Genomic DNA, 27,181 nt, shown 5'->3' with positions numbered 1-27,181 from the left:
GGGAAAGGGCCAATTTTTAACTAACCAGAATGTATACTTTAACCGATTCAGAGTTATGAACAAAGTATAAACGGTTTCATGACTTAGTTCATAAAGTGTCACAAAAGTACATTCTCGTTGCCCATGAACTTGTTCGAAAGAGAGCGTTTTTGGAAGAGTTCATTTTTCACTTATAGTTCATTTTCCAAAAGGGGGTGCAATGCTAAATTGGTTTTTTGTCTTCAAATTCTTTTGCTCTTGTCACATGTAACACAAATGCAGATTAGCTTTACGCAAACAGTTATTTTGTTCGCTCTTATTACTGACTAAAGAGTTCTCCACTTTTCTGTGTTAAATTGCGACAAATTTCATAATTTCTTTTAAAGTAATAAAAGATATTCCTTCTACCTATTAAAGATAGGCTGGTAAAATCAACTCTTTTCTTTCAGCTGCGTTTAATACATGGATACGGATGTGAACGTTATGGTCTCACGCACTTGAAGATTACGTAATTTTATAACACACACATACGCATATCCTTGACCAGTTTCTCAAAAGCATAAACTCAAACCTAATATTGTATACAAAGATAATATAAAGTTCAATTGATTTTAGAAGTTTAATCAATAGAGCTACATCTTTAAATTATGCGTCGAATAAAAATTAAACCACAAAAACAAAACCCGAAATAAGTACATTTCAAATTATTCTATGTTATTAAAACAGATAAATAACATTGCATGGAATAATGGAATTATGATGCCCATTTTATCAAAACGTGATATTTTAAATCAAACTGTTCTTCTGTATCATTTCTAACTAATAGTTCCGTATATTCTAGCAATTTTCCTGCATAACAACACTAAAAACAAAAAAATATTGCCCACGTGAAAATAACTCTGTTTTCGCAGAAAAAACGATCTTTTGATACTTTAAAAATTTGAATACTATTATATTACCTCAAGCACTTGAAATTATAAATACATTTTTATACAACTTATAATAATAATAGTAATAGATATAATAAAATTTCAAGATTCAAATACTGAATTAAATAAAGGAAAATAATTCGAATAAAAATAAGATACTGAAACATTTGCTTATTTTTAGGGAAAAATTTCGATCACTTTCTATTTTACAACTAAAATCATGAAGAAAGGTTGCTGAAAGAAAAGTTACTCTTTCATTATGATATGAATTTCGTACTTAGAGATGAAACCCAATTTTTTTAAAAAAAAAATATCTATATGTTTGTAGAACTTATATTGAATGCCTGATTTTCAACCATATCTTTACAAAGCAGTGACCATTCAAACTCTACACTTAACAAGTAACATGCATTTATTTCCAATGAATGCACCATACATGTCATCGTCAGATGGAGGTGGGCACACGGTATCGCTTGAGACCTCTAGTACACAGTTTCTAACTCCAAATCCAGCAATAACCTTCCCGAGAGGAAACTGAACATATAGAAACACCACCTTCTCGATTATGACGCACTTCAAGCAGGCCATTAAAACAGATTTCATGTCTTGCTTGTTCATAATCCACCTTCGGCACATTATCAAAGGCAAAGGAGGAAAAGGGTTTACAAAGCCCTTTCACAATATCATTGGTATTAAATGGGAACTACGTGGAGAATTTCCCTGACGCGACAGGCTGGTTGACAGGTGACGCTAATTACGTGATTCTGGCGACTGTGGAAACAGTCCTCTCCATTAATTTCAGGCACGGCTACGGCAGGCTGGAGATTAAGGCTAGCTCTCTCCCTTAGTAGACTTTAATGGCATGTTAACTCCAGGATTCTATTGTACCTGAATGTTTAATTGTTAAGGCAGAGGGTTTTCTATTCGTATTTTCGATTGACTGATTCAAATGGGAAGTGTTCGTTTACAAGTTGAACTGCCTTTCCAAATTGATTCCTAACATTGTAAAAAATTCCGGATTGAATTGTGGTAAAAAGTCATTTTTACCGGATACATTAGTCATTTTGACTTCCTGGATAATACACATTTTGAATTCAATTTGAAAACATTAAGTGATTCATAAACTAATACCAAAGAATATTTTATCGAAACTATTTAAAAAAAAAATTTTCATTAAGAAAACAGAATTTTTTCCATAAGTATGAGACATAGTCCCCAAGAAAAAAAATTAAACTAACTAGAAGAGTTGCATATCCCTTAGACCAGAATAATGTCTAATGTACAATACATAGTCTAGTTTTACAATAAACATTCACTTTATTAATTTTAAGCATAATAATAAATTAATCTTAGTTATGTTTTCAAATGCCAGTACAGTAGGATTTTTTTAAGTGTAAGTGATAGAAGAAAATTACTCTAAAGCTAAAAAATCTCATAAAAAAATTTCTAGCGCATGACTAGAAAATTTGAAAAGGTTATTAACATAGCAGATAGTAGTTACTGCATGCCAGGTGGCATAATTTACAGAGTAAATCTGCAACACTACATTTATAACTTCAAATTGGTCTGTGACTACAAAACAGTCAAAAAGAGATTACTATTATAAAAATCCAACTTAATCTTTACCAGTACAATCTAAACACGTAACAAAATTTTTAAACATATGGTTTTTAAAAAATATACACAAATATGTTATGTTTAAATTGAATTTTATACAATTGTACTAAGGAATTAAATAAATCACTTTACGGTTAAATCTGTAATCATGCAGCAGAAAACAAATTCTTTACTTTTTGTTTCTTGCGGTGCATTCGCAATTTAGCTTTTTTTATTTTTATCCGAAATTTATTTAAAGATTTTTAAATGGAGTTAGTTTGCTTTTTAAAAATAAATGTAAAATTCAAATGGAAAATAATCATCAGATGCAGTAATAATCTGCAGTGCCTGTTGGAGGATTTCTGCTTCTAGGTTGCTAATTTGCAATCCAGCTGTCTTTAACGACTCGCTCTTTTTTTTGTGGAGATATCCTGATCTCAATTATAATACAAGCTTTTATTTATTTTAAAATTACTTACCTGAACTGAAACAAGGAGACAAGAATCAAGTTTTTTTTATTTATTTTAGAAAATTCCAAACAGAAGAGTGGGTCATTATAAAACCACTGGATTGGAAGATTGCTACTTTGGTTTCATGTATCAACTACATATACTGAATGCAAAATTTATCCTTTAGTTAACTCAAATAATTACACTGATACAAGGTAAATATGGTTGAAAGTAAAAAACCCTCCCCTATACTTCATTGAATAAGTCTTATACGTATTAATCCATGCCAAATAAAGCAATTTTTTTATCCGAAAGGAATAAGATAACTAACACATTTATCAAGTAACGAAAACGCAATTTCACTATACTTCATTGTCGCTCGGGAGATTTTAAGAAACCGTCTCAAAACTAAACAAAGCTATACGACCATCGTAGATATACAGGGTGTTTATAAAGTCCCAAGCCCATTTTGATGTTTAATAACTCATAAAATATTAAAGATAGATTAAAATTAATAATATAAATGGTTAGATAGACTTAAAAAGTTTCACGACCCTTGTCAATGAACTTCCACGTGTGCCCCCTTCGACGCACGGAGAATATAAAGTTGATAGTCAATTTCACGCCAGGTAGTGGCAAGCATGTCGGCATCCACAGAGGCTATTGCGGTTGTAATTGTGGCTTTTAGGTCATCAATGTTTGACACGATCCTCCTGTAAACATTGTACTTTATAAATCCCCAAAGATAAAAGTCCAGCGGAGTTATATCAGGTGATCTGGGTGGCCAAGGAATTGGACCTCTTCGCCCAATCCATCTTCCTGGAAAATGGTCATTCAAAGAACTACGAACGATGATACCCCAATGAGGTGGTGCACCATCTTGTTACAAAAAGTCATGTGGCTGAAGCTCGTTGTGGAAATTCGAAGTTTTCCAACATGTCTAAGTACGCGACATGAGACCGTCTTTTCTGTAAAAAAGAAAGGCCCAATGACTCGGTCGTGCATTAGTTCACACTCACCTTCGGGGAATCCCTTTGTGTCTCACGGTATTCATGGCGGTTTTCAGATCCCTATATGAGGACATTATGGTGATTAACAATGCCAGAAACACCCATTTCGGACCCCTTTTGATGTTTAATAACTCATAACGCTTGCTGCTACCTGGCGTTAAATTGACTATCTGCTTGATACTCTCCGTGCGAAGAGGGCACACGTGGAAGTTCATTGTCATGGGTCTTGAAACTTTTTGAGTCTATCTAACCATTTATGTTGTTAATTTTAATCTATCTTGTTTATTTTATGAGTTATTAAATATCAAAATGGGTCCGGGATATTATAAACACCCTGTATATATTTATCATTTTATATATTTCATCTATAATCTTTTTCGAACTAATCCACGTTTAAAATATATATATATAAAAAAAAAAACAAAGATATATGAAGAATGGCCCTCTTACGTCCCTGCAACTTAGTCACAAGTTATGGCCATTAATGAGCTTCGTCTGGCAGAGTTAGCTACCTCAATTATTTATAGAGGGGATGTCTTTGGAACAATAACCGTAGATTCGCCATCGCCTCGCTTCTAATGGTCATAAGGCTCCGCGACGCTTGACCTCTTCCAGAGTGGATGGCCACAGTCATCACATCTTTGTGTCCACTGTTGTCCATCTATCAATTGCTATTTTCTACTTTGTCGAGTGGGAGATGTAGAAGAATTGTCCCATATGGGCGACCTCTAACCACAAAGCGCTTACACGCGAGGAAATATGGTCAATATTGAAGACAGGGATTTTAATAATGGAAAAAGACGGTATCTGGGAATATATTTTAATGAAGTTTATGGGCTATGGCTTCTAATGAAATCATAAATATAGATGGAAGGTTTGGACCGGACAAGAGATTATCTTGTTAAATAAATGGGGATGAAGTTGTTCGAAGATAATCTTGATGATGTGACATTTTCTAGACTGCCTTTCAACTAAATTCTGACAATTTCGAGGATTCAAATTCTGTCCTTTACCCAAGGAAACGATGCATAGTATAAGCAGGATAGGTTTAATTACATATGTTAAAAATATTCTTAGTAAATGGTTTTATTTCTTTGAATTTAATTTACTTTTGCTTATAATATTTATGTATAATTAATAAATAAATTTGAATTATATTTTCATACTGAAATTTTAAGGGAATAATTATGTTAATTTGTATTTTTAGTTTTTACTAGGAGATACTCAAAACTTATTACTTTTTTCGTCTTAATTTTATCCTTAGACATCTATGCGTCACTTATTACTTTTCAAATGGTTAATATTTTAACGTAAAATTATTTCTTCTGTTTTAAGAATTAGTGTTTTTACTCGCTATCTTTCAAAAGTAAGTTCTCAAGCAGGGTATCCTGTGTGTGCTAACACAAATGAATTTACCGAACAAAAATGATCAATCATCCATTTAATTAATCAAGAAAGGAACAATTAAAAATTGTGTAATTGTCTTTGGGCCTGATTATCCCCCGTATTCAGCTAGAAAGTGAGTTCACAAGTTTTCATACGTACTTCGAATCCAACTCAAACCACTTGCCAAGGATTTGATCCCACAAACCTGCTAAATTATATTTTATATTTCATAACCACCGTTGACAGTAGAACTCAATTTCGAGTTCGTGACAATCAATGTTTAACTCCATAGCCTTGTAATTTTGAACACAATCTAGAAGACTTTACACGGAGAGGAAAACCACAAAAATCTTCCATGGCTAGCTTGATCACAAGTGGACTCAAACCCATGATCTGTCTACCACAGATAATATTTTACGTCTGTATTGTGGTCAGTGCGAGCCGGGTGCGGAATTCGTTTTGACTAGCCGTCTATGGGATTCAAACCCCGGTCACCTTCACCTCATTGGGAGGCGAGAGCTGTATCACAGGAGCCACCAAGGATCTAACTTACTGAATTGCGGGAAAGCTGAATTTTGTGATTTATCCGCTACCTAAACACATCCTAAAAATTTTTTGTGAGATTCAAGTCAGGTGACCATGATGGCCAAATAAGATTTTATAAGGTATGCGATCTTACATTCTATATAGTTGCACATTACTCTGATGAGCTTTGCTATTGTCATCTATAAAAATGGGAATATATTAATAGTACATTCGTTCTGAAGATAATGGCTAAACTACTGGATCCAGGGTATTAAAAGAAGCATGCTGGTTCTTGTTTCACTTACCACAGTGAGAAAAAAGACAATTAATAATAAGAAAAAACCCACAAAAATCACAGACCCATCGGTAATGCTGCCTGCATGATCTCAAGAGAGGTGATTAATTTAGAAGTGAATAATGACAAATAACAACTTACTGTTTTTCCATCTCGTTGATAAAATCTCACATTTTGCTAGAAAAGTAATATTTTGTCCATATGTTGGATCATATGGGTCTTCTAGGGAGGCTTCCAGAGAAACATTTTCAAAAGACGGTCCATTAAGAGATATAATGAGAGAAAATTCCTCTGGATCATTTTGTATGTCACCTTCCGATCCCCTGAAACAAATAGTAATCATAATTGCATAAATTAATATTAAAAAAGCCACATGTATAATAGATATTTAATGCAAAAATTAAACAATCAAACTTGCCTCGTTTATTAATTACTTCATTAAATCTTTACACTAAAAGACGTTTAAAATCGATCTGTCTACTCTGTAAAAAATGGAAACTCAAATATTACAAAACTTTTAGTTTTTGACTAAACCATTTCCTGGTATAAGCTCCGAACAAAAATTTCGTCAGAGTGACGAAATATTTATCATCACTTCTTCCAGAAAAATGAAAGAAATATTTCCTCATTCTATACTTTTCCAAAAAGAAAAACCTCATAGTGCCTTATGTATCGAACTGTTAGAGTAATAATTTTACAGAGAGATAAATTACTCCCTTGCCCCAAACGGGATTCGAACCCGGGACCTTTTCGGCACGAGGACAACTCATTGACTAACTTGCAGACGGTCATCTTACTTCAACAATTTATTTTTGAACGTTTAATCTTCAATCTAGTTAACAATCTTCCACAATTCCCTGCTGTGAGGTTTGGATTTGAGAGAATATTTTTGCCGCCATTTGAAAGTTCGCATTTCGACCCAAATCACTTGATTTCATGACTAAATGATTCTCAAAATTAATGAAATACACCTCGAGGATTTCTGAAATTTTATTTCTGAGAGTGCACTAACTAAAAATCAGCAAAAAATTTCCCCCTTTGTTTTACTTTTACGATATCTAGCATAAAGAATTAAATATCCAAGAGTCTTTCAAATAAATTAAATTCACTTCAATTGACAAAAATATCATCATAAAACTGTATAAAGCCACATTTTTTTCAGTTACTGCAAAAAAGACATAAGACGTTTTGATATCTCATTCTAGATATGACTTAGGTTTATTCTTAATGGCTGTCGAGATGTTGGTTATTAATGTATCAAAACACATTTTAAAATATAGGTCAAGCTCAGGACATGAATCAACAGCTTATGTTTTAACATTATACATTTCCCTTTTGCATGGAACTTGTTTACGTAGAGGTGGCAAAAAAAGAATTCTCAATAAATCAACATATTAAACTGTCCAATTAAAGCTCTGATAATAATATAGATGAGTAAAAATCAGAAACTAGAGGACGAGAAAGCAGCAGCATTGTATCAATCCTTTTAAATTTAACCTTCCTTCATCCATTTAACTTTTATGCCAATTTTATTTTGATGCAATGTTTCCTGGTCATACACATCATGCGTGTTCTCTGTTAGGCTCTTTGCCATCCTCATACTGCTTGTTAAGTCTTCTTTTTTCCCTTTGAAATGATGCTTAAAAAAGTTTTTCTGCAATTTTCCATCAAAAAAGGAAACAGTTATTTATGTTCAGTTACACACACACACACCCTCAGCCACAGATATAAGCAAGTAGCCATGTTTTTTAAATTCGGCACATAATTTTGACAATATGGACGGCCTCGAAATTGAAAACTCTTCCTCAGAACTTCTACACTAAATCAATGCATAAATTACATGTGATCCCTAAAAAAAAAATTTTCTGCACTTTTCCGTCGAAAAGAAAACAGTTATTTATGTTCAGTTACACACACACCACCTAGCCACAGCTATAAGTAAGTAGCTGTGTTTTTTAAATTTGGCACATAATTTTGATGATGTGGACAACGCCGAAATCGATACCTTCACCTCAGAACTTCTACACTAAATCAATGTATCAATTACATGTGATCCCTAAAAAAAGTTTTTCTGCACTTTTAAATTAAAAAGGCAACAGTTAGTTATGCTCAGTTACACACACACCACCTAGACACAGATATAAACAAGTAGCCGTTTTCTTTTAAATTCGGCACATAATTTTGACGATGTGGACAACGCCGAAATTGATACCTTCCCCTCAGAACTTCTATACTAAATCAATGTATCAATTACACGTGATCCCTAAAAAAAGTTTTTCTGCACTTTTAAATCAAAAAGTAAACAGTTATTTATGTTCAGTAACACGTACACCACCTAGCCACAGATATAAGTAAGTAGCTGTGTTTTTTAAATTTGGCACATAATTTTGACGATGTGGACAACGCCGAAATTGATACCTTCCCCTCAGAACTTCTATACTAAATCAATGTATCAATTACACGTGATCCCTAAAAAACGTTTTTCTGCACTTTTAAATCAAAAAGTAAACAGTTATTTATGTTCAGTAACACGTACACCACCTAGCCACAGATATAAGTAAGTAGCTGTGTTTTTTAAATTTGGCACATAATTTTGATGATGTGGACAACGCCGAAATCGATACCTTCACCTCAGAACTTCTACACTAAATCAATGTATCAATTACACGTGATCCCTAAAAAAAGTTTTTCTGCGCTTTTAAATCAAAAAAGAAATAGTTATTTATGTTCAGTATATTATATGCACCACCTAGCCACAGATATAAGTAAGTAGCTGTGTTTTTTTTTAATTCGGCACATAATTTTGACGATGCGAACAGCGCCGAAATTGATACCTTCTCCTCAGAACTTCTACACTTAATCGATGTATCAATTGCATGTTCTCAATGAACTTTAGTCTATAGGAGAACAAATGTGCTTGCAGGATGAAAAAACAAGTATGAATGCTCAAGAGTGTTACATATATAACCATGGAAACCAAACTTAATTTGTTTACCCACAAAACAGTTAAAGTCAAAAGCTACATGAAAAGATGATTTAGAATCAAATAAGATATCTTTTATTAAGTTTATATGGCAAGACAAAATCTTTTATTAATGTATTTAATGAACTATGAATATATTGACAAGGGATCGATAAGTTATTTATACACATTATCAATTGCTATAATGAGAAATTTATTCTAAATGACGTATTTAATGATTTTTTTGATTAAAATCATCTAAAAATAACCAAGTTTCGAATTTCAGCAATCTCTAAAAACAACAATTAATGTGTCTTCAAGTGCCTGGAGAAAATAAAATCACTCTTTTCCAACTCTTCAAAAATAGATTCAGGCATTTCCAAGTCATTTAATTTACCATCAGCTCCCATTTTTATAAACGAGCTCTCCCGTCAGCAAAATAAGAAAACCTGGAGAAGATAAAGCTACGAAAACGCATCACTTAATACTTCCGTCCCGTTCAAAAGCTGTCCCAGGAAAAAAATTAAATCTTATACAATAGAACTCAAATAAGGTCTCCTCTTGTTAAGGCGACGTGGAACGTCAAAATCCTTGATTAATGTATTTCCAATTTTTCCCTTAAGATGGAAGGAAAAGGGAAAAAGAAGAAAAATTTTCCCTTTTTAAAATAGATAAATAAATAAATACGGAAATGAGACTCCCTTCTTTCTAAAAATAAATAATAAACCTTTGAGGTAGAAACTTATTTTCTTTGAGAATTCCCTATGGACTAGAGCATCTCTAGCCGTGTGATGCAAATGAATTTGGCCTATGTCAGAGTGGAGACGGTTTAATTTTCGGAAAATAAAGGAAAACAATGCTATTTATTAATTAGGATAAAGTAGTATTTTATTTTCCTGAGATCATAAGTCGGAATATTTTTTTACACCGAGAACGGAAATATTTGAGTTCTCGTAAATTGCTCGAGTTCCAAAAAGGAAAAGGAATCCGGCAATTTAATTAGTTCGTCGGTCCATTAATTTGAAAGATTGCATTAAATTAAAAGTTTTTGATCTTTGCTGTAATTTAAGGATAGATTATTTCCTGAGATAATTTGCGAGAAAATGAAAACATTTGTTAAGACAGAAAGATTATTGATTCTTCGGAAAGTCAAAAAAGATTAATGATTTTGTCATCATTTTGCATTTTTTTTTGGAAGATATATGCATTATACGCAATTTTTAAAAAAGCTCGATTTCTCCAAATTATCTAAAAGTTTGAGTGTAGGTGATTAAGTGATTAGGAAGTGCTTTCATTGCGCGAGCATATGTACAATTGCTAAAATAAATAAAATAAATCATTAATTTCATCTGTTTGAAACTAATTTAAAAATTAAAGGCTGTTTTATAATAAAAAAACAAAATTTCTGGATGTATTTGACGTCTTAAATGCTCGTAAGAGCAACTGAATAAAAAACATCAAATTATACCAAATTTCGACAAGTTTTAGGATAATTTCTTTGACCTTCCAGTGTCATAACGACGTAGCATTATTAAGGAGCAATGCGCTAAAGCATTGGCGCATTGCTCCTAAATAGCATTGGCCCAGTCACCTACTCAGAAGTCAAAATACATTTTTAATTTACGATGAAACTCAAATTTTCAATCAAGGAAAACCATTTGAAAAAAATCTTATGCTCATCGTTAGTTATTTCTAAAACAGCGAAATCTTCTCAGTTGCAATCTTCTTATTTCAAAAATGTTTAATATTAATTTTTACACATGTTACATTTTTTCTGAAAAAAACACCATTTAAAGTGTACGAAAACTTATTCCATAACAATTCAATGACGAGAATAACCAATTTAAAAGTTCGGTACTGCTTTTACCCTTTAATGCATTTCTGCTTATACTTTTACGTAAATGTTTTTGCATGTGCATTACGTTAAATTATGCAAAACAGAGGCATTCGGATTGTTGATGTTTTAACAATGATACTACAGTAAAATGTTAATTGTCTTTTGGAAATTTTCACAGAATATAGCTGTTTCAGAGTCTTACAAGATGTAAAAAAGGAACGTTTTGGGGACGATACAATTCCTTTTAAGACAGACAAACGATGGTTCAAAAAGTTGATTACCAATCTGCGTTTTGGTGACGATATACTATCTCTGTTGAAATTTTTAACGTAAATGGTTTTATATATTTTCTCATAACAGAGATGGATATAATTTCAACACTACCTACTGCGCTGAAATGTTCGGAACTCATACTTACGATGGAGATTAAGATTTAATGGCTGCTGGACAGATTTTAAACTATATTACTAAAATTCAATACATCGAGAACTTTGTCACTATCACGGATATCTCTTGAAAATAGTTAAAATTGAAATCAAGGTAGCAGACAAAGCCACGGGCAATGGCTAGTATCTCTTAAAATAGGCGGGGGATAATTCAAAAAGTTGATTACAATAAATATTTTGGTGACAATGCAATTTCATTTAAGATTGACAGACGATGGCTTAAAGAGTTGATTACAATAAGCGTTTTGGTGACAATACAATTTCTCCTAAGACAGACGATGGTTCAAAGAGTTGATTACAACAAGTGTTTTGGTGACAATGCAATTTCTCCTAAGACAGACAGACGATGGTTCAAAGAGTTGATTACAACAAGTGTTTTGGTGACAATACAATTTCTCCTAAGGCAGACAGACGATGGTTCAAAGAGTTGATTACAACAAGTGTTTTGGTGACTATACAATTTCTCCTAAGACAGACAGACGATGGTTCAAAGAGTTGATTACAACAAGTATTTTGGTGGCAATACAATTTTTCTTAAGACAGTCGATGGTTTAAAACGTTGATTACTTTTAGCTAGAGAATTTATTCATATCGATGATAGTATTTTTAGACCAATAATTTACTACAAGATCAGAAAATGGTAAATGGATCAATGCTCAGAAGATTATAATATGTTTCAGAAGACGCTCACCACTACGAATAAATAATTTCTAACCAAAAATGTATTTTGGGTTTATTTGTATACGCGGAAAAAACACATTTTTTTCCTTTTAATTTAACTTGAGCAGGAGTTTTAAATAGATTTAATAAAAATAACATCGTACAATAACGCAAAAATTAAAACATGTTTGAAATGTTTTATAAATTACAATAAATTCGCTATAAATTTTAATTTGAAAAAAATGCTGGAAAATATTTATACCTCTTTAATTATGCAAAAATAAATAGCAGGAAATCCGGGAGAGAAAAAAGAGGAAAAAAGAAGGCTCTAAAGATTTATCAGGATTTGCACCAGTCTTCTTCGTAGCAGAATATATAATATGAAAAAAGACAGAAAGAAAAATTCAAAAAGGGGTTTACTAAGGGTGTTTTCGTGGAAGAAATCTGCCTAATTATTTCCCAGGGAATTTATTTGAAAAATTATTCTGGTGGAGGAAAAAAAAAAGAAATTTCACTTTCGAACAGGCAATTACCTCAGAGTCTGAAAATAAACAGAGGGGAAATTAAAAGGGAAAGGTGGTAGTTCGGAAGGGAAAAATATAGATTTTAGTCTTTAATAGAGTAAAAATTTTCCAACTTTTAATTCTATCATTTCTTAGCTGATAAATTTAAAATGAATAGTAGGGAGTTTTTATTAATTTTAGCTGACGTTTGCGAAAATTAAATTCTTAGATTGTTCAAGAATTTTAAGTGGCTAAGTTTAAAAAAAAATACTTCTAACTAAGACTAATTAAGAAAAAATAAATTGATTATTAATAATATTAGCTTCTTATTGGAATGTATAATTATCGTAATAATATTACTTTTAAATAGGTTCATCAAATTTATTAAAACCAAATTTAATCTCAATTACCTTTAATTAATGGGATTAATTAAAACTTCATAAAAAGGTTTCTTTAATGGAAACATAAAAAAGAAACGATTTTCTATTTAATTGTCTCTATATGCCGCAACAATGAATTATAATTTTCAATACTTTTGAGATGGTTGCATCCTGATAATACCATTTAAATTAATTTAAGCTCCTTTATGGTGACTCAACCGTAATATTTGCTTCAATCTTACTTCAAGCTTATGACTAAAAACCATAGCATCATGTTTCTTAAATTTTAATGAACACACGATTTCCTGAACATTCTATAGTTCTTTTACAAATTTAGTACTCAAGACAGTTTAGCGTGCACCCAATGAAGTCGACAACTAATTTTCACGATTTTATGGTTTAATACACAATATGGTACTGATTATATGGTTAAAAACTGAACCGATTCTAATCAGGTTGATTCTGTATATTTAAGATAATTTTTATTATTTGCAAGTATCTTTGTAACTTTAAAATAATTGCACAAAATTTAGCTATTTTGATGCTATATGTAAACATCGGCAAAAGCGGAAAAATAAATATTTCGGTTTATAAAATCGAAATGTATGTTTTTACATCTATTTTCAATCTGTTATTCAAATAAATAAAAGTTATGTAAGTCTAATTAATATTTTAATACAATATATCCTGTAATACTTAACAAAATTTTTTGAAGAGAACAAAAATGACACAAGTTACATATTTCTTTAAAAAATTCAAAGAAAATTTGTAACTTTTTAATACACGCTCTTTTCTCTAGAGCAAACTCTGGTTACAAACTTTTTTATTACAGTTTCTGTTAATTCTTGATCTTGTTAAATCTTGAATGTTCTGTTCTGGCATATACTGGATAGAACAGATATCAGTGGGGCTCGGTAAAGTTATATTTCACTTTATATTTGAATAAGCTGTTAATATCAGACTGTATTACTTAAATTTTAAAAATGGAATCATACGAGTTATAAAAAAATATTTAAAATAATATTACTTGAAAATAACTATCTAATCTAAGATAAACAAAAAAAGAACTTTCTGCTGATCTCAGATAAGTAAATAAGCTGGAGTGTAGTTTTATCATATGCTACTACACTGAAGAGCCATTACATTATGACCACCCTCCATCTATAACAATGGGCTCGCCCAGGTTTTCATGATTTCTCGCCCAGGAACAATGTTTTCATCTGGCAAATTAGGACCCATAATCCTCATAGAACAATCCCTGGCATCTGTAAGCTACTTGAACATAGTTGCAGACCAGGTTCACCCATTCATGGCAACAGTTTTTCCTGCTGGGGATGGTGTTTACCAACAGGATAATGCACCATGTCATAAGGGTCGAATCGCCATGGATTGGCTCGATGAACATTCCAGTGACTCTCAAGTCATGTCTTGGCCCCCAAATTAACCTGACCTTAAATCCAATAGAGCGTTTGTGATCCAACTTGGAAAACCAAATTTGTGCTGCCACGCTACCCCCTCGCAATGTGAGGGAATTGCAGGATCAGTTGGTGAGCGCTTGGTACCAGATATCTCAGACTACCTATCTGCACCTTGTGGAATCAATGCCACGGTGGGTGCTAGCAGTTTTGAGGGCTAAAGGTGGTCCTACATGTTATTAGCAGGGTGGTTATAATGTAATGGCTCTTCGGTGTATATCTGCAACAGTAGTTATATTAGGCTATAATGCTTTGACGCAACATTTTTCTTGTTTTAATAATATTTATAATATTGTAGCTTTGATCATACAGCACAAAATATTGTAAAGTGTGTTATATTTTTAAGTATTTTATGACTTTTACTTCATAGTTACTCAAGCTTGTGTTTGCAAAGAGAAATCTGGGAATTAAAATTTTTACCATTTTTCGAGTATTTCGAGTGCTCTTAATGTAAGGCTTCGTATGGAAAAATTGTAAAATTTACTACCATTTTTGACCACTGCAAGAAGAAAAATGGTTATCTCAACACGAAATAGAATTTATCTCCAAACAAACGCCCTATTATTTTCTGACTAGCCTGTGTGCTCAAATTTTTCTTGAGCTCTGTACTGGATAACAGTAAAGGTTTCAACCGTTTTAGTACTGTATGAGCAAAATTCATAGGCGGAATTATTGACAAAAAAAATCGAGCTGCAATCCAAATTTTGATTTCTGTCCGACTTTTTAGAATGTTCAGTTTTCAACTATAGGTCTGTGCCTAATTACAACGGAAATAACAACTCTAACTTATAAGCTGGCTTACAAAATAAACGTCATTACATCATCTAACCAAATTTATTATCCGTTAGAGTTTCGAATACTTTTTGATTACATTGATTGCTCAAATTTCTGGTTGAAGATAATTGTTTTTTGAATTCTGAGCAAAAAATTCACCACCCATTTAAATTTCAAAACCTTTCGTATGTAAATACACTAGCAAACAGGAAAAAAATGGAAAAAAATTACAAGTAGATTAAAGAGTAACAAATTTAATTTTTATCAAACCTAAAACAAAAAACGAGCATTTCAAAAAAATTCAGATCAAATTATGGTAAAAAGTACCGGCACTAAGGGCGACGGTACTTTTTACTGTAAAATCTGCTTAACTGGAAGATGTTATGGAACAAAAAAATCTGATATACCATAATTTTTACAGTAATAATTACTGTAAAATCACTGAATTACACTAATTGAATAAATATTACTGTAAAATTTGGTGTATAATATTTTACGCGAAAACGGATTTTACTGATGATGTACCCAAAGTGTATAATACCGTAATTTAATCCAAATTTCGCAATGAAATCCTATCATCGCTGAAAATCACCCCCGCCAATCTTTAATAATTGTTGCCTAATTATTTTCTTCCTTTTAATCTACTAGAATAACGTACTTTTTTTAAAAAATATTTTATAATTTTGTAAAGATTTTGTTTTTAATAATCAAAACACTTAATTATTTCAGTTTAAACAACTCTTTCAGTGACAAGAGAAAATGAAATAAAACAATAATTACGCGAATTTACGGTTTCCCCCCTTCCATTTGTTCTTGAGGAAAGTTCTTTCACGACCAAGGGGCTGGGCGTGGGAGAAATCAAGAAGAAAGTTGTTTCTACCATTAAGAGATTTCTATTTTCAGACTGGTCTCGCGTCTGTTACGCCTAATCTCTTAAAAGAAAACGCCATTGTTGTTTGATCTAGTTATATAGGTATAAAGCTTTATTTAGCAGTTTACCTGAAATTTAGAACTAAGACTTTGAAAGAATATTTTTTGTGACATTTTAAACAAATGACGGAACTTTTGAAGCTTAAAGCTTCATGTGGTGCATTAAACTACGTAGATCATTGTTTAAAACATTTAATGGGTTTTAAAGTATTATTGATTTGGTGACGAAGGAAGTTGTGTTGTAAAATAGTTACAAAAAGTTTAATAACAAAAGTAGATTTAAAAGATATTTTATTTTAAATTTGGAATATAACTCGCATTATGAAATATAATTGCAAACTATTGCAATATTAAAATTTATTTATTTTGAAAAGCAGAATTTCGGATAAATCGTATGAACGGAAAAATTAGCAAATAAGTGGCTTTAAATACCGTATATTTTTTTATTCATTGTTGTTTCTAATGTCACTTGCCAATTCAGCAAGCGTATTTAAATCAGATTGCGTGTTTGTTGTTTTTCAAAAGTGCTATGACGTACGAATGACGGACTCATTCATACATACATTCATTCACCCACAGATCGTAATTTTGACCTGAACTAGAGAATGATCAATCTCTAATTCAGTACTCCCAGAGGTACGATTTGCTGCGGGAACATAGAGGATTTTGTGACCCGATAGATTTAACGTGCACCAGTCATCATTTATTACATCCGGCAGGAATCTATCTCACGACCTTTTGGGCATGAACCCAATGTCCTACCAACCAGGCTATCCCGGCCTTATATATTAGGTTCATTATCCGGAATCATGCTGTAGTTTTATTTTTAAACCTGAAATAATATTACCTTACTGAATGTTAATTTTTCCACATTTTTCCCCGAGCAGAGTTAATTAATTTTAAAGATTATAATTTCAAAAAAAGCATACATTTGGGCATTAAAATCTTTGGGAAAGTGTATTGAAGAAAAGCATATTTTGAATAAATATTCAGAAAAAAAAAGACATAAAGTTTTATAAATTCACTATGAAATCCGACTTTTCCTTTGTAATAAACTTTTTCAGTAATTAATTGGGATTCTATAATTTTTCAGACAGTCGATCAAGTTTGTACACAATGCAAATATAAAGGTAGTTATTTTAAATTTTGCCGAATCCTTGAAATATTTATGAAATTTACAAGGAAACTTTTTAAGCCAGATCTATCGCCTGTAGCTGAAATTCTTCTGCAGAGGAATTTTTCCCTCGAGATTCAATCCATTATTCTCAATTTAGGGAATTTATTTATCCTTGTAAAACTAACTTACTCGCCAAATTGATCTTTGCCTTTTGTCACTCCAGCAAGGGAGTTTGTTCACTTTTATCGTAAATTGCATCCTTTATGGCTAAATGATGAGTGTTCTATCACTTCCTCCTTGATTCGAAAACTTTAAAACCGGGGAACTTTGAAATTTTTTTTTATGTAATATGACACCAACAGTAGTAAACATGATTTAAAGAGTCTTGCATAATTTTTCCGAAGTATCATATCTCGAAAGCTTTAGAAGTTTTGCTTTGAAAATGATGAGCAGCTTTTTGAACCATTCTCGGCTGCTGATACAAATTTTAGCCAAATTCACGAAAAATTGTTTAAGTAAGTAATGTTTGTGAATTGTGATTGTGAGTGCATTGTCTAATATTTTGAGTGATATTTGATAATAAGAAAACGGTATGATTAGCAAAATGCTCACAAATCACTTAGAAGTTAACTATTAAATTAATCCTGCTGATCTATTCTGGTTTATTTGACTCGAAGCATTCTTACAACCCATTCTTTAAAAAAAAACCAGTTTAACGCTGAATCATAATACTGGTAGCTCGAGCCATAATACAAAGCAAATTTTTTGCAACCCTCATACTATGTATAACTGAATTATTCTTTTAAATTTGAATAACAGTATCATGTAATTATGGTTTAGAAGTTATTTAACTTAGCGGTATATAAAGGTTACCGCATATGTTAAAAGTAAAGTTGGTAGTTTGAACTATAATATAAAAAAACTTTTCAGCAGCCATAATACAATGTAAAATTGAACAATTATTCTGTTCAAGTTGAATCACAATATAATGTTATTAAGGTTCATAGCTATGATTATATGATTCATCTTAGCACCGCACTAGGAATTTAATCCATAATGTAGCTACCTTGAACCATATTACTTTGTAAATATGTGGTAATCTTTATGGTGCAAAACTGAACTATTGCTTTCTTCGAGTTAATTCACAGTATCATGCAATAAATGTTTAGATGATTTAACTAAGCACCACATAAGGATTACTATAAATTTTAACCATAATATATGGTGTTTAAAAAGGTTTAATAAATCTGACGGGTACAGTTACAATTAAAGAATTTAGAAATTTTCAAATTATGAGAAATGACTTATTTCAAAGAAGCTTGATAGTCACGGTAAAAGCTAAACTTAACTTCGAGTAAGAAAGATTTTAGAAGAAGAAAATGGCAGAGCAAAATCGAGATAAAGAACTGAGTAGCTTATACGTTTCTGAATTATCAAAGATTCAGCTATACTGAGTGCCTTGGGGGTTCTAGGGATTGAGTGTTTGCCTCCCAATGAGGTGCCCCGAGTTCAAACTTCAGCAATGGCTGGTCGTTGCGAATTCCATACCCAGCTCGCACCCACCACAGTGCTGACGTAAAATATACTCAGTGTCAGACGTATCATGGGTTACAATCTCCTTTTTCCGTGGGGCTAACCATGGTGTTTTTGTGGTTTACCTCTGCATGTAACGTTAATGCTGGTTAATTCTTCCACGAAGGCTAATTTGACCCAATGCTTGACCCAAGAGTTATCTTGCCTTCTGGATTGGGTTCAAAATTACAATGTTATGGAGTTGAACATTAGTAGAGGTAAGTTCAAAATTTGGTTGGATGTTCAACAACCATTATAAATAAAATAAAATCAGCTGAAAGAATCCTCAGTGACTCACGGGATAAAACATTCGCCTCCCAATGAGGTTGCACGGATTCGAATTCCAGTGGTTGTTGGTTGATAGTGGTTAGTCCCACTGACCACCAAACTAACTTAAAATATCCTCATTGGTAGATGGATCATGGTTTAGAATCGTCTTTAAGTCGGGCTAACTGTGGAGGTTTTCATGGTTTCCCACTCCATTGAACGCAAATGTGGGTTATTTCCATGAAAAAGTGTCCTTAACGAAGACTAATTTGTCCCAATGCCTGATCCAGGAGTTCATTTATCTTCTGGTTAGATTCAAAATTACAAGGATACAGAGTTGAACATTGATAGGTGCAACTAAAACTGAAATGACTGTTGAACGTCAGCTATAAAATTAAATAAAATCAATAGGAAGAAAAAATTTATTAGCTTTCTACTTTTTTGCGAACGTCGCATATTGCACGCGCTAAAAGTATTATCATGGTATCATTTATCCATTTATAATCTTCTTTTTTCTGCGAGAATTAAGTTTCAATGGAAAATTTCACAATTCTGCAACTGTAACCTTAATAGTGAGCAAGGATAATCATTATATCATTATTCTTGGGCTAATATCTTCTTTACGTTACCTTTATACGAAATTTAATGGTATTTTTGCCCAGGAGTCGTCATAGTTTAACAAATTTAAATTGTAATAACCGAGTTACAATAATTAAGCAACACATAACAAGCAGTAAACTTAAGCTTTTGTAACAACAGCGCAAGATACTACAACATTACATGCTCGATAGGTTGAGTAAAATTAGCACATTTTCTAAAAAAATGAGAATCTGACATTTATTGCCATGCAAATATTCAGCCCACAACTGAAGTAATAAGACTGAATTTAACATTTTAAATAATCCTTAGAAGACAACAATGGAATGTTGAAACATTTAACTCCTAGAGCAAACTTTAACACGCATACCTTTCCTAACCATTCTTCTGAATTAAATGAAGCAACATTTCCGATCCAAGAAATAAATGCTGAACTGTAACTCATTCCGGTATTTTTAAGGACACAAAAGGGGTATTTATTTCTGCATGCAACAATGAGGTCTTAAAATGACATTCGCTACCCTTCCAATTGTTGTATGGGGAAAAGGGTAATGGATAGTGGACAGCAAAACGCCCTCTTAGGCACGTTTCTGCATCATCAGCTATAGAGATGTCGGCATGATAAGGCACGTTGGATCTTTTCACACTCGCCTAAGATTCGCTAAATAGGGATCCAGGCAGAAGCCCTTTTCAGAGAGCTCAGCTTAGATTTCGAAATTTTAAGTAAGGCTTTTTGTTGATTCAGGATAAATAGCTATAATACTTAAAAAAAGGGACTTGTTTTTTTTACGTTTGTCCACTGCTGAAGCGTGTTAAACTATAATAATGTTTAAGTTTGTTACAACTTTAAATATTGCAATACACTGTTAAAATTTTTATTCTAAAATTATGGTAAAATAACTGACAACTGTCTGTCCATCCGATTAACCGTAAAGTTTACGGTAAAGAAATTTTTTTTCCTTTATGGTCTTGAAACCATTTACAAAAAGTATGGTTATTAAACGATGAATATAAAACTATACGGTTTTTTAACCATTTACAACTAGCATTTTTCAAGAACGTAAAAAAAAATAATTATCTAACTAGGCATAGGAGCTCGATTTTTCGTAAGGTAATGGTAATTAGAGAGTGCCGGACACTGGAAATTCTCCATGTGGTGAAGGAAATTGAAGAAATATTGTGTTGTCACCACTAGGACTCGAACTCCAGTTCTGCCGGTCATGAGATTGACAGATAAGCCCGCTCGGCTACGATATGTAAGCCGTTGCACAGAACTAAGTAGCTTCATTAGGTGGTTCTGATTGGTGAGATAAAATTCTGGTTGTTTAACCGTATTAGGTGAACGCAGTCAATAAACAGTTTTTCTCAAACTTAACAGTTTGATTACCATTTTATGTATGGTAATTTGACTGTTTTGATTAAATATGGTAAAATGACCATTCAATAAATTGTTATTTAACCATTTTTTCCGAGAAATTTCTAACTGTGTACACTAAATAAAATATGGTCAATACTAACAGATTATGGTATGATTTACTGTATTTTTAGCTCTATAGAAACACCAAAAAGCTCGGTACTTTTTACCGAAACGATTTGGTAATGATTTCAGTAAAATTTACACCAAAGTATAGTATTATAATATGTGATAAAATTGGTTAAATGTAGTAAAAATTGGTAGTTTCATCATGATACCTTAGAACAGTGTTTCCCAAACTTATGACTTTCGTGTACGGTTTCTAAATTTTTCGCAACGCTGTGTACCACTAATAAAAAGAACTGAAAATATGCTCATTTTTCTTTTTTGGTACAAAGTTTTGCTAATAAGTTTATTTGCATCAGTGAGAAGGATGATATTGTTTTTGCTGTGATAAAAAAACCTGCACAAAAGTTAAAAATCACAACTGGCTGTTGACACCAATAATTATTAACTGTTAACTTAGCAAAAAATAGCCAATACAAAAATACGCAATTGTAAATTTTCATGGCTAGCTTTGTTTTTAAATAAAAGTTTTTGAAATTTTCGTTTGTTGTAAGATATTATTCATAAGAACGCGTACCCCCACTAAACTGTTCCCCTACTCCTACCACACTTTGGAAAACACTGCCTAACTTTGGGAAACTTGGGCAGGTACGCGTACCACACTTTCACTGCCGTTGAACATGGCATAAAAACCATTTATCTGTGTGAATCTATTTTTTAGTTACGTATTTTTTACCAAATATGCGGTAATAAGAGTTATAGTTTTGATAACCAGAATTTCCGGTAAATCGTAACCATATGAACGGAAAAATAACCAGTTGAATAGTTTACAAATACTATATATATTTACAAAAATATTCATTTTCTACCCCAAGCATTGAAACTATAGAAAATTTTAACAAGTTTCTAATAATGATTAATGTATTTTTTTAGTAAAATATACAATAAAATATGATTTTATAATGTCTGATAAAATTTAGTAAATGTGGTAAAGTTTGGTTATTTTATCCTGTATGTAAAGTAATAATTAAATTTACTTTACAATTTAGTACTTTTTTACTAAATGTGTGTTAAGGAGAACTATAATTTTGAAAACGAGAATTTCTGGTAAACCTTTACCACATGGAAAAATTACAAAATAAATGGTTCAAAATCCGATATTTTGGTTTTATTAACCAGAATTGTGGTTTTTTTTGCTAGAAATGTCATTGTTATGAAGAGTAAATTTGCCAGAATTTTTTTCTCTGTGTGGTATAATGTGTGATAATCTAATTTTTTTCCAAAATTATTATTCTTTTAGTTATGTAAAAAGTGATATAAGTGTTAAATTGTTATGATATTCAGGAAATAGGCTAAAAAAGGAAATAAAAATAAAAGAAATATTTTTTTCTTTGTATCAAATAAAAAAAACCATAATTGTGAATTTTTGCTTAAGTTTTATAAAAATCGAAATTTAAGGGCTTGATGAAACATTCTTTCTTTCTTATTATAAATCAATTTAATATCAATCTAAAAAATTTATAGTTATTATATTATTCAGTTTATGATGATTTTATGTCTTTTAAAAAATACTTTCTTTAACAATCCCATTTCATAAAAATTTAAACTTTAACTATATTATGCCCAATGCCCTAAAATTCAGTTTTAAATGGGTATTTAAGTCAAAATCTAAATAAAATTTAATTCGTATCTCGTACAGCGGAATCACGTAATAATAAGCAAGTAAAATAAGTAATATAAAAAAAAATTAAAGTTAATTCCTACATAAATCACAAAAGAAAAATTTTATTTTAGTTTTTTGTTAAATAATTGCAATTAATATAAATATGCATATACATATGACAGAATCACAATATTAAGTGGTAAAATAGAAAGCGAATTTCCTTTCAATTTTCCTTTCTATATATGGTGATGGACTATTATTTTTGTTTGTTACTATTTATTCGCTTTATTTTTCTTCGTTTTATTCCTAAATTTATATCCTGCTAAATATATAAGATAAATTTTTTTTCCATATGAAACTAAAATTGATTAAATAAATTTCATTAATGAATTTATATTGGAAAAACTGTATTAACATTCAAGTGTCATCCACTAACAGTTTCAAAAAATTTATTTGAGCTTGAGAGAATGAATAAAAAAGTATTTTATTAACGATTGAAAACTTCAGCAAGATATATTAATTTATATAGAGAGAATGTGAGAATGTGAACTAATAGGAGGAATTGAAAAAAACGTAGTGAACTTAGAAAATAAAGTTCACAACGTTATGCTTCAATACTGGGATGTTAGAATATAATTCTAGTATTCAAGCGTTAAAGAAAAACGAAAAAATTCCAGATGCTTAAAAATATTCGACCATTTTTTAACTATGCTTATGAAATCTAATTTATATTTTTATAAAAAAAAATCATACAAAATCGTAAATAACCATCTAGAATGAAAACTAGCAAAATAAAAATAGCAGGAAAAGAGCAAGATATTGGAGAAAGAAAGTATTTTTCAAAAGTCAAACCGCCAGATAGTATCTAACATATAAAACAACTGTTGTTTAAAGAGAGAAAAAGAAGCAGACGCATCGGAAACAAATTACTAAAAACAAAACAAAATACTAGCGAAGTTGAAGGAAAAAAAAATCCGAAAATACACCGCGAGTAAATCTGTGCATTATACCTGAAGAAATAATGGCGACAAGTTGCCATGGTTACAAGGAAAGAAAATGGCGCTCCTTTTTCATTCTGTTGTCATTGAAATGGGCCTTAGAAATATGTTTATGTTGCCAAAAAATGAAATGAAATAAAAATCATCACGGAGCAGCGGAAAGGAAAAGTGCTTTAAAGATTGAACGAATAAAAACAATTCAAGTCGACGATAATTTTACTTTTTTCCGTTCAATGCATATGATAAACAGAATGATAAGGTAGAGAAGAAAAAAAAACTTAACTTTCTTGTAAGCAAAGGACATTACTTTCAAAAGGTCGTGAAAGTTTTTGTGGCGCAGAAAACAACAAGGGAAAAAAAGATTGCGGGAATAAATGCCAATGATATTGTATCAAATGTAATGGAACAATTCCACAGCAAAGTTTCCTGTAGCAATTTAACAATCTTTGATCGAAATTTTCTAGTGGAGAATTTGAGTGAGAAGATATTGGAATTATATAGATCGATGCGATGAACGAAACGAGGAAGTGATTACTTTTGATAAAAGCGGATTATGCACAATTTTAAGCATAAATTTGAGACATATTTCCGATACTTTATTTTTCGATCCCTAAAACTTTGAAAAGTGCTTGAAAAGCTATATTTTATAAGAGTTTTAATTGTATTGTTTGTCCATGGATTAGCTTTTAAATATTTTCAGTTACTTCTTTTCTTATCTTACAAAATAAATGTATCTTTACAGATAATCCATAATAAATGTAACTTTTTAGGAAAATTGTGTTTTTTTTTTATTTCATTGAAATGTTTTTGGTATTGTAACTCTAGGAACTTAAATTTTATTTCAAAACAAATGTAAACAAATTTAAATGTATCATCAATAAATCATATGAAACTTTCAGTTAAGTTTAACTTTAAGCCCCAAAATATTACATTTATTTACAATGGGTTTAATTCTTTTTCCTTTTGTTAAATAAGTTCTTAAACAGAGTTTTGATATACTGTGGGCAACTTAAAAATCAGGCTGCTCTGAATGACTTTTTATCTAATGATCGGATCTTTACATTCTCAATGGCTCAAGGGAGTTTCGTAAAAGAAAATTAAGTTCATTCAGAGAAAGAACATTTTTGTGTCTGATTTCGTAACCTAAAATATCGTCTGTTCTAATTAATTAGCATATTTGAGATCACCCCTTCGAACCTTAAGATTGAATCCTAGAACGTGAGGATCAAATCATTAGATCAAAAGTTATTTTGGGTGACCCGTTTTTTCTTTTTGGGCACTGTACCAAGAAGGAAATTATTTTTCAGTTGATGAATAATTGATCCTTGTTGGTTACAACTCGTGTATTTTAAGTTATTATCGATACGTAATTTTATAAATTAATATTATTCAAATCGATATAAGCATAAAGCTAGAAATAAATCTATTATTAAATAGTATTATTCAGATTGATAAAAAGAGAAAAAAAAGAAGGAAATTATATTTTAGTTGAAGAATATCTGTGTCTGTAATAACAACCGTTTTCTAAGCTATTATCGATACGGAATAAGGTAAGCTAATATTTTTTAAATCCATAGAAATTTCAAAGCTAGAGATTAGCCACTTAAAATATTGTAATGCAGATTAGAGTATGCTGGGTAAATATCTTATGTTATGCTATTTTAAATTTATTACCGATACAATGTTTTTGGACAGTGATGGGCAAAATATGAAAATTGCTTGTTATGAAATCATAGGTACCGTACTTTCCAATTTTCTGCTAAAAAAGTCCAGTTTATTGTAGTGTAATTAATACTTCTGATTGCATAATTTGGTTAACTCTTCCTACTAAAAATTTACTCGTCTACTAAAAATGTGGAATCATTAACTGTCAAGTCGAATTTGAAAAAAAAAGCATTTCAATGTAAGATGGAAAGGCCTAAAAACATAAACATAGTTTTGAATTTTTTAAAAAACTTATTGCAGTGTTAGGTGGTAATTATAAGAAAAATAGTAATTATAAGTAATAATTGAAGCAGCTGAAGTGATTGTAGTAAGTAACTGTAAAAACTGTTATATAGTAATTGTAGTAACTATAAATTTGAGTTAGTATAATTAAATAATAAAAGAAATATTATAAATAGGGCCGGGATTGCCTGGTTGGCAGGTCGCCATACTCATATCGTGACAACGGGAGTTTGAATCAAGACGGTCGAAGTCTCTCCTTGTAGTAAATGGTGACTGGTGCACGTTAAATTTGTTGGGTTACAAAGTCCACCAAGTCCCCCCCCCCCCAAAAAAAAAGTCATTACTTCTGAGGGTACTGAACTGGAGATTGATAGTTCTCTGGTTCAGGTCAAAATTACGATCTGTGGATGAATGGGTCCGCCCTATAAACGGATGTGACGGATGGGTGAGGAAGAAGTCAAATTCTGGGTCCTAGATGGCTCTATTGGAAAACAAGAACAATCGCACCCCTTGTCTTAATGATCTATGATAAAAACAACAATAATATAAATAAAGTACTGCATAATTCTTTATGATTTATGAAGTGCATAATCATTATGAATGAGTTCATAAATCATATCATATCATATGAATTTCAAAAGTGCATACTCATAAAGTACTGCACTTTTGAAACGTCTCTTTTGGAATTTTAGAATGTTTTTGAATTTTTCATGCTGCAATTAAAAAACAAAGAAAAATTCAGTGCGTTTTTATGCATATATATACATCAGTAAAAATTAATTAATAAATGAATGAATTATTAATTATTATATTAAATGTTTTTCAAAAAAGAAAAAAAAGGACATGATGCTATTGAAATTTCTATCATTTACCAATTTGAAACCTTCCTTTATTTTATTGAAAATATATTTCTGAATCTTGAAATATTTATTATGCTAAACGGAAATTGTCATAATCTAACTTAGAATGGCTGTTTAAAAGATAAATTCAGATTGGCTTGTCTTATGGCGTGATTTTTTTCCCATAAATGGTTCAAGTTATTCTACCTCGGAAGACTGCCTAAAATTATTTTAATTGATAATAGCTCCATTTATTTTATAACTTAAAAACTTAAAAAAAAACTGTAAAATTAATTTTGTGATTTGTTTATTCTAGACTTCTTTTCGGTAGTCACTAGTGATACACATTTTTTTTTTCATTTTCAGTAATTGAAATTGAAAAAATTTAAATGGTAAAACAAACACTGTTGAAACCTCTATTGAAACAAACACTACAAAACCAACACTACTGAAAGTATTTTTTAGGCAGTAATAAAACTGGAAGTACATCCATGTGATTTATTATTCGTAGTGATATCTCAATTATAAATGTCTTTATAAAATTTAACTAATTATAAACTTCAAA

General features: G+C 31.2%; 1 protein-coding gene across 1 annotated transcript in view; it reads right to left on the bottom strand.

The window, feature by feature from the left end:
* LOC107437680 (uncharacterized) overlaps positions 1-27,181 on the bottom strand; it is a 626,528-nt gene that overhangs the window by 408,737 nt on the left and 190,610 nt on the right. Inside the window, exon 4 of the mRNA XM_087151873.1 lies at positions 6,311-6,492. Coding sequence (XP_087007999.1) covers positions 6,311-6,492 — 182 coding nt within the window. The remainder of the gene's footprint in view (positions 1-6,310; positions 6,493-27,181) is intronic.

The sequence above is a fragment of the Parasteatoda tepidariorum genome, chromosome 9, assembly GCF_982258835.1.
Source record: "Parasteatoda tepidariorum strain Cologne lab strain chromosome 9, Ptep-v5.0, whole genome shotgun sequence".
Classification (NCBI taxonomy): Eukaryota; Metazoa; Arthropoda; class Arachnida; order Araneae; family Theridiidae; genus Parasteatoda; species Parasteatoda tepidariorum.
The sequence above is the reverse complement of the archived record's forward strand: the minus strand, read 5'-3'. Positions and strand labels throughout refer to the sequence as shown.